The sequence below is a fragment of the Ricinus communis genome, chromosome 7, assembly GCF_019578655.1.
Source record: "Ricinus communis isolate WT05 ecotype wild-type chromosome 7, ASM1957865v1, whole genome shotgun sequence".
Classification (NCBI taxonomy): Eukaryota; Viridiplantae; Streptophyta; class Magnoliopsida; order Malpighiales; family Euphorbiaceae; genus Ricinus; species Ricinus communis.
Window position 1 is genome coordinate 4,896,763 of NC_063262.1, and position 10,123 is coordinate 4,906,885.

General features: G+C 32.2%; 1 protein-coding gene across 1 annotated transcript; it reads right to left on the bottom strand.

Moving 5' to 3' along the window:
- Positions 1-4,192: 4,192 nt before the first annotated feature.
- On the bottom strand, positions 4,193-8,342 carry LOC8275945 (leucine-rich repeat receptor-like serine/threonine-protein kinase BAM1). Its single transcript, XM_002531953.4, has 2 exons — positions 5,601-8,342; positions 4,193-5,077 (listed from the first exon to the last, which is right to left on the bottom strand). The coding sequence occupies exons 1-2, from the start codon at positions 8,197-8,199 to the stop codon at positions 4,611-4,613; spliced, it is 3,066 nt and encodes a 1,021-aa protein (XP_002531999.2). The 5' UTR covers positions 8,200-8,342; the 3' UTR covers positions 4,193-4,610.
- Positions 8,343-10,123: the final 1,781 nt, after the last annotated feature.

Genomic DNA, 10,123 nt, shown 5'->3' on the forward strand with positions numbered 1-10,123 from the left:
TTTACCAAAAATTATAAAATTAAAACATACATAGCCCACCACTATTGGTTAAGGATAAAAATTAATGTCAAGATAATAAAACATGGTTTAAATAGGACTATGATAATTTTATTTCGCCTATATTTTTTTTATCAAATCTGTATAAGATTAGATTTTTTTAATATGTAAGAAAAATAATATTGTCATTCATATTTATTTATATTAGAAACGTATTTTTACAGGTAGAATCACACCCTAATATACATAGAATATAAAATTTAATAAACTTTTTGCCAATTAAATTGAGATTCTAATAGAATCAGTCCTAAGGAGGGCCAAATTACAAAAATTCCACATTATCCAAAAATAAAATTGACCAAACAATTGCCTCAATATTTCAGGGCCACCGTTTGAGAAGTATAGGAACAAACATGGCAACATATCAAATGCCAAGTGCCAACTTCTGTATATCATAGCTAAAGCTTCAGCCATAAGGGGAGAGGTGGCCTTAAATCTCTCAGAACAACCATCTAGCTAGCTACCAGATTTCCTTTAAAATTCTCAGGATCAACAGTAGCACCAGCTGTTTTAAGACGAAGATCTAGAATAGTCCAATTGAAGAGTAATGATCATACATCTGTAATGCATTTTATGTCCCATAATAGGTCTTATTTTTCTACCCTTTTAAGGTAGAATTAAGAACTAGTGAAACTTGCCTAATTCTTTTTTTAATCATAAAAAGACCGACGGACCGTAAATTATACAGGAAATAAATAATTTTTTATATTCGTTATAAAAGTAAAAAAAACCCATCTTATACATAAAAAAAATATTAGCAATAATTTTTTTAATTTCACAGGATAAATACATATAGTGGAACAAGATATTATGCAATGGTTCTGACGAAAAGAGAGAGGATGATTTTGCTTAGACAAAAAACAAACAATTAGCTATACATAGTGTCTAGTATCTCTTTCGCACACACACACAGAAACATATGTTTGATACACCTTTACACAGTCATATGTTGGATGCATTTTTCTTTTTTAAAAAGTTGTTTGTCATTTTCCAAGCTTTTTTTCATAACCACCAACCTTGATTTGAGTGGTACCCCTGATTTCAAAAATTTTCTGCTGATTTAGGAAAAATACCCACATCACAATATCAAGTTGATGTAACCTATATTTCAAAAATAAACTTTTACTTTAATTCTTTTTTTTTTCTTTTTTTCTTACCCTAAAAAAATTATATTATTGATGCCATTTTCTCTTCTTTTTCTTTTTTGGAATTTCTTATAGTAGTATGTTTTTTCCTTTCTATTTGGTGTTTTACAGGGTTCATGCATAAATAGAATTTCATTTCCTTAATAAAACATCCCTAATCAATAATTGAACAATAATGGAATGCCTTCTTCTTTTTCTTAATTTTCCATTTTATTGCTTTGAACAAACTGTGCTATCCTTGACTCGAACTATGAATACTCTCACTTTCATTTTCTAAGAATGAAATCAGTATTTAAAAGTATTAATAATCAAGTTTATTGATGCTATCTTTCCTATTATTTTTTGAAGTTTGTGTATAGGTTAGGTGGGATTAGGTTTTTGTCATGCTAAATTTGTCCCCAATGTAGCTAAACCTAAATCCTGACCGTAATTGGCTTATCATTTTAACGAGGTAAAAAGAAAAAGAGAAAATTAAGAATTATTTTTGTGTGAAAAATGTCCATTTTATAAAAATAACTTAATTTTCATTGTTTTATTAAATAAGAAAATGATTTTCTCCATTGCTTGATAGATTTATGAAATATTATTTTTTAATAAAAATAAACAAATAAAACCCATTAATTAAATACTTTTCTAATCATCACCCGGTGATCCACCGAACAACATTGGAGTTTATTTTTATAATTAATATATCAATTATAATATATCTAATTACTTCTATACATATTTTTTAAACTTTTATTTTCAATGAAATTTAAAAAAAATGACTTCTCATTTTTAAAATTAAAAGTTAACTTTTTCTCAAGAATGTCTTAATTTTTCTATTTGACTAGAAATTCATATTCTTTTGACTAATTTTTCTAGATGCAGCAAATATTGAAATATACAAAAATTATTTCCCTCAAAATAAAATGTTTCCCTGAAAAATACCAAAACAATTTATCTTTAACTATGATTAAATAAGTCGATTATACATCAGAGTTGATTCCAAATCAAAGCAAATTGTCTTCTGAAATCAAACAAACAAAAAATAGAGAAGATATACATCAGAGTTTATTCATACCCACCAAATAAAATGAAATAAAAACAGTATCTGACCAATGTCCTAATCTCATGATATTATTATTATAAACATGTATTAGTGATTAATTAATTCATTCATTATACTTAATAAAAATCAGTCATTCATTAGACGTCAAATCCTTTTCTATATAAGGAGTTGGAAAGTCCTTATAAGAGAACATCAAGAGGTCAATTTTAATTAAAATCAATTAGTAACTAATCACAATTTAGAACAAAATTTTCATTCTTTGTTGCAATAATTCAGAATTAAGCTATAATGTGGTCAACTCAATGACTGAGAAAATCCAACCTACATTACAACAAAAAGGAAAAATCATTAAGAACAAGCTTTTTATAATTTATATATTTTACTTATTGTGTATATATAATTATACCAAATATTCATACTACATCAAATATATATGTATTTTTGTCTTTTCTATTAGAAAGAAAAATAAAAAATATATATATATGCTATTATTTTTTTCTATTTCTAGAAAAAAATTTAAAGGAGAAATTAATTTATTAAATTACAGTTAAACATTTTTTACCATTATATTATTAGGTCAGTAATAAAAGTCTTAATCATTTTTAGATCACTGATTCAGCTTATAGATAGTTCTACTGCAAAATCTAACAAATTAAACATCATTAATCTTGACTTCTAAATCGAGTAAATTATAAGAATTAAGCAAAATTATAATTTTTGACTTAAATTCTGCCAAAACAGCCCTTGCAATTATTGTAATGTGAGTAACAGTTCAAAAGTTATTTTTGACGAATTTAGATTCGAAGAGTCCCATCACAAATCAAGATGTCTAACTATTCAACACCAAGATCACAAATTAATGCAAGGAAGAGGGAGCCAAATCAACAATAAACCATCAATCAAATTGCCTTCTCAAAGCAGAAACCAAAAGAAGAAAAAAAGGAAAATGCCACCTGAATCTTCATCTTATTACAGCAGAGTTAGAGAGGGATGGGACATTGCCACATCACTGTAAAATGTCTCATGCAAAAGAAAAAAAAAAACCAAAATCCAGTCTATCTTCTTTGCCTTGTCAAATCAAGAATCATACTTTGGCATCTTAGCCATACGAACTATATCCTTATTTTCTGCCATATAATACCAACACAAGAAAATACAACAGCAAAAGTATCAAACAGGACATGGGCTTTTTGTCTTCTTTGGTGAAGAATGTAATAGTTTTATTATGCTTATGTATAAAGGCAAATGGCAATAACTTTACCGCACCATCAGATTATGGCCGAGTTGCCTAACATTTGAAATTTGCGAAATTCTTTCCGTTTCTACTGAACTTATTTAATGTTATTACTAATTTTCATAATGTCCAAATGATTTCATCCAGTTTCACCAAAAGACCCACCCTTTTAACCATGTGATAGTTGTGTCTTACAAGGGTATTTTTGACATTCTCTTTTAAAAGTATACAGAATCTCCTATTAAGTGATTCTAAGTTGAACAACCATAAGGACAATCTTACTAACTCTGCAACAACTCATTATTCTGAGTTGCATGTGAGTCACGTGCATGGCATATGGCTAAAATCACCTCGCTTCACTGCACAATGGTCCTTTTGCTTGCATAACCAGACACCAAAACTGGACCCACCACAAAGAAACCAAACCATGGTCCATTGACAACCCAAGATTCAATAACAAGCTAAAAAGAGTCATGACATGACGGGTAGAAGACTGAATTTATTAGGAGTTTTTGAATTAATGAGCCAAAAATAAACTAAAATAAAGGGAACCTTTTGCTTCTTTTAAAGGGAAACTAGCACTCATATTTTCAATTTTTTTTTTTTCAGAAAAAGGACCTGAACTTTGCCAGAAGCCACGGAGCTTTCGCCCTCTCAAAGGTCTTACTCTTAGCAGCAGCAAGGGAAGCCCCACTCTCCTGGTAATTGATGGCATTTGCTCTTTTGAGTATTTCCAATTCTAATTAAATATAACAATAAATAATAATAAAAACAATGACTCTCTTCTCTTCTTTTACATGATGTTTACACTGGACTAATTCCTGTAGTGAACAGCAGGCAGGGAGTCAAGCGTGAGGCAAAAATAACAGGCAGGCACTTAGTACTAATACATGATTAAGACAAGTTTATAAGAAAATGCCCCTTTTCCTTAATTTCCTTCCTACTGTACAGAAAAAGAAGAAAAAAAAAACTTGCAATCCTTAATACCAAGTTAGAGCAAACCTTCCCAAAATATTTAAAAGAAAAAAAAAAAGAGGAAAAGAAACTGAAAATAGCACAAGTGGAAACTAACACAATTCATAGAATTTAGAGAACAAACAGTCCCCTTTTCTTTCAAAACACTTCAAATGCTAAGAAGATCAGGTGGCGGTGATTGAGGCAGTGCTGGCTGTTGATTGTCTTTTGGGTCTTTAGATGTTGCCTTTGGAGAGTCTAAAGATGTAGCTGATTGTGGTGATGATTCTGTAACCGTCGAGTCTCCTTGCTTTGAGTTTGGTGGTTTAGGAAGCTCTGTTAGAATCTGCACCACTTCTCGCATTGTTGGGCGCTCTATGGCTTGTTCTTCTACACACAGCATTGCAACATAGAACACATGCATCACCTCATGAAGAGGAACTGATGGAAGTCTTGGGTCCAGGACTTTGAGAACTCCTTCCTTGTTTGAGTCTGTCATTTTCCGAACCCATTGAACTATGTCCACGCCATCACCAAATTCTCCTACTGGTTTTCTGCCTGTTACAAGTTCTAAAAGGACTACGCCAAAGCTGTATACGTCGCTCTTCTCATCAACCTTGAGCGTGTAGGCATATTCTGCAACAAAATCATTATATTAAATTAATCAAACGGCATGATCATTAGATGCTACATATGAAATCTGAAACATACATACACAAATCAACTTCATCGGTTTTCTGATGTTATTGTGAAGGGTCATCATAGTTCAAGGATATGATAAAGAAAACCTAACAGTAACAAAGAATATCATTTGATTTGTGTACTTTCAAAGCTGACTAGCTTTATTTTCAACTGAAAACTCGAGACTGACTGATGGTTAAAAATCAACGGCTTCCAAAGACTGATTAAGATTTATTAACACATGTCATGTTTATAGAATCCTAAAGGTTGAAAAAGCAAAGCCAATGTACTGTTAAGATCTGGTAGATATAAATGCAAGACCAGTAACAAAATCATTACCAAGTCAAATTTCATTGGGGAAAATCAAGATGTTATGACATGATAGATGACTTTGGAAAAGAAAATGAAATGCGTACAGCTCTAGATGCAAAACATGTACCAGCATAAATGAAAATAATTTTTTAAGATGCAATCATACCAGGAGCTATATATCCATAGGAACCAGCAATGGCGGACATGCATTCTGAAGTGCCCGAGTCTTGCAAGAACTTAGCAAGGCCAAAATCAGCAACATGAGCTTCAAAATTGGAGTCAAGAAGGATATTGTTTGATTTCACATCACGGTGAACAATCAACGGAGAGCAATCATGGTGAAGATAGCAAAGGCCCTTTGCAGCCTCGATAGCAATCTTATACCTTGTATCCCAATGCAAATGGCCTCCTTTTTTGCCGTGAAGAACTTCTCCTAAGCTCCCATTAGGCATGTACTCATAGACCAGAAGATTTGTCTCATGATTAGAACAGAATCCCAACAATCTAACAATGTGTCGATGCCTAATCCTTCCTAGAGTTTGTATCTCAGCATTAAATCCATGATCATGAGAAGAACCACGGCTCATTGCGGGTAACCTTTTCACAGCAACTTGATCACCATTTGGCATAGAACCCTTATAAACAATCCCTGCACCTCCCTTCCCAATAATATTATCCTCTTTCAAGCAATCCAACACATCATCAACAGTGAAGTCCAAGCGCTGGAATGCAGTCAATCTCCAAGCCCGAGACTCATTAACCTTCTTTAAAGACCTTGCTTTAATAATTGCTGCAACTGCAAATGCAATCGAGCAAACAAGCAAGCCAATAACAAGCAAGAGCTTCAAAGAAGCAGAGAGCGGCCCCTTAACATGTGCTTGGTGGGTTCCATTGGCATCCCCATCTTTGCAAGGACCCAGGTAAGGACCACAAAGATCAGTATTACCCAAAAATGAAGTGTAATTAAAGTAACTAAACTGGCCAGTACCAGGAACTAAACCAGTAAGATTGTTGTAAGAAAAATCAACAGAGGTTAAACTCTGCATAGTGGCTATAGATGCAGGAATGCTGCCAACAAGATGATTTCTTGACAAATTCAGATAGTTCAATATCCTCATACCTGTTATCTCAGTTGGAATCGCACCTGAAAGCTCATTTCGACTGAGATCAACAAATGTTAGCAACTTACATTGGCTAATTTCAGGAGCAATAGGACCAGAAAACTTGTTATGGCTAAAATCCACCTTAGAAAGTTGCTGTAACTTTCCAATCTCAGGTGGGATTGGACCAGAGAACTTATTCCCATCTAGGAGCAACTTTTGAACACCAGAAAACTTGCCAATACTGGAAGGCAAAGAACCAGTAAGATGATTGTTGGAAAGACTAATCTGACCAAGATTGACAGCTATTTTATCATCAGTCACAGGAAACTCTCCTGTAAGAAGATTATCTTGCAACTCAACTTGAGTTAACTTTGGTAATCCAAAAAGCCCTTTTGGAAGCGAACCATTAAGAAAATTCTCCCCCATCCTAATCCTACTCAAGGACTGGCATTTTCCAAGTGATTCAGGAATAGGACCAAACAAGAAATTACTAAGAGTAATCAAAGTTTGTAAACGATCACCAGAACACATATCAGGTGGAAGATTCCCAGTTAATTTATTTGAAGAAAGATCTACGAGAACAAGATTTCCATTTTTACCCAACCCTTGCGGAATGCTCCCAGTGAAATTATTCTCCCATAACTGTAACACCTCAAGCTGTGGCAAATCTCCAATAAACTCAGGAATTGCTCCATGAAGCTTGTTTCTAAAAAGATTCAACAAAGTTAAGTTGCTTAACTGAGCAAATGAAGTTGGTATCTCTCCAGAAAGCATATTATTAGACAAATCCATAGACTTCAAGCTCTTCAAGTTACCAAGCTCCTCTATTAATGACCCAGAAAGACCATTAACTTGAAGAAACAAAGTGTCGAGCTTTTGTAACTTTCCAATCTCCTTAGGTATCTCCCCAGACAACATACAATTGGCAGCATCAAAACGGACCAAGTCGGATAAATTACCGATCTCTGGCGGTAAACCGCCTTCATAAGTATTATAATATCCAATATATAGCTGCTGTAACTTGGTTAAGTTACCGATCTCCGGTGGAATAGGACCTTCTAATTCATTACCAGAGACTGCCAAATATTCAAGAAACTCCCATTTACCGTACTCTCGTGGAATTGCTCCGCTAAAAAAGTTACCACCCAGATGCAAATGCCGGAGATTAGGCATTTCGGTGACGGCTAACGGCAAGTCACCGGTCATATTGTTGTTGTACAAGTCAAGAACTTGAAGGTTTTTAAGCTGAGAAAGCTGGGTTGGAAAAGACCCATTAAAGACATTGTTGGAAAGATTTAAGCACCGGAGACCGGAAATAGCAGAGAGCTGGATAGGGATTGGACCAGATATTTGGTTAGCGGCTAGGGTTAGGTTTTGAAGGTAACGAAGATGGGCAATGTCTGGTGATAAAGTACCAGAGAGATTGAGACTCGAGAGGTCAAGAGAGGTTATGTGACGGTTATTGTAGTCACAAGTGACAAAGGACCAATTGCAGAGATTATTTTTGTTTGTAGAGTTCCATGAAGCAAGAGCTCCTTGTGGGTCATCAATGGCGGATTTCAAAGAAAGAAGAGCTTGGTATTCGGAGATAACACGGCCTAATGAAGTAAAGATTTGGAGATAGAAATGGAGAAGGAGAAATAGAACAAGCAGTAGTCTCATTGCTTATCTGTTGTTTATTCTCTGGGTTTTGTTTTGGATGTTTTTGAATTCTTTTTCTTTCTGTGGGTTTCCAAGAACAAGAAGAAGAGAAGAAGAAGAAGAAGAAAAGGAAGATGGAAGTGAAAGGGCAAAAGGAAGTGGTGCGGTTAAAGAATTTAAATATTTGTTCTCTAGTTGAAATTTTTTAATAATGTTTCATAATTGCTAAAAAGGTTCATTTAATTTTATAAGTTTTGGACTCTTATTGTTCTTTAAATAGAGAATTATGTATGTGAATAATTTTGGGTCAAAATTTTGTGACATGAAATGAAATGTAGCACTCTAGTAAATAGTGGGTGCATCATAAAAGTTATTTATTACTATTTCTTTTTGTCTTTTCTATGTTTATTATTACTTTTGGTGGTAGATTGTTTTCATTGATGATGCTCTACTTACTTTATGGCTAATTGAACATTTATGGATAAGAATTCTAATTTCTGTGCATGAAATTTTTTGTCTTAATTTCTATGGAGGTAGAATTATAACTTTGGTGGATTTTAGGATGCTTTCAGAGAATTATAATTAGAGTTTTGTCTCATAAATCTATAATTATGGATATTTATTTTAATTTTCATAATTTGTAATATTATTTTAACTAAGAATTTTCAGAATAATTGGTTTTAGTGGCTCTTCTAAGGGTTTGAAATACCTTTGATACTTTTCTTTTCTGAAAATGAAAAGAAAATTGGAGCCCTAACATACATCATCTCCTACTTACTAATAAATGCTTGAATGGCCTGCCAACAATGGAATATTTATAAAAAGAAAAGAGAATAATAAGGTCTGGTATTGGTAGTTGAGACTAATTATACGTTAATTCTATTTTCTAACTCCTAAACAAGGTTTTAATCCAATCAAAACAGAAGAAAAGAGCCATTGAACCTGGTTTCCCGATTTGATTTGCTTCGAGCTTATTTTCATCCTTAATTACTCCTACATCAATGTTCCTTCTGATGGCAGTAAATTGTTTTTATTTTTTATTTTTATAAATATGTATTTATATAGTGAGCTCTGGACTTACTTGATACAAAAGAGTTAAATATAAAGTTGAATAGATAAAGGACAATGAATGAAGAGGGTTAATAATGGTTTATATATATATATATATATATATATATATACAGAGTTTGTTCCCAAACAAAAGGAAAATGTAATATGGTTCTTAACTTATATTGGCATTTAATGTTTTTGCACTTTGTTATTCTTTTGCTTCTGATTATTTTGTTCTTTAGTTGCATAAGTTATGTCCTTACATTTTTATTCCAATTCTGTGCCTTTACCCATTTTGCTTGCTAATTTACCGTTCCTTTCGGTTTTATTTTGCTAAATTGTAACTTTTACTTTCAGTTTCAGTTTTCTAAAATGATGGACTCTCGTGCATACAAACTTTACACTCAAAATATCCATAAACTGAAAATTAAAATAAAATTAATTTTTATTTTATTTTTAATTTACCAAAAGTTGAATTAAGTGTGGATTACATAATAGATATACTCATTATTTCACTCTCTGTATAATAATAACTTATTAAACTTATAATAGAAATTAGTTAAAATTATCGGTTTTGATTATAAATTATAATTTTATATCAGTTCTGGATCGAATTTTAACTTTATTTGATTAAATTACGATTAAGAAATTAAAATTTTAAATGTATCATTTTTTTTAAATGAACACGTTAATTTATTAAGTAAGACATCGGCATTAAAAATAAACTATTGTAAATTTGTTAATATTAAATTGATTTCAACACAATAAAAATTATATTTTATTTATTTCATTACGTATTATTTCTTAAAACGTATGCATGAGTCAAGAACGTTTAGAATCATTTCTTTTCGAAAAAGAATGGAACTTTTAACTATCTTTTTTTCCCGCACATCCT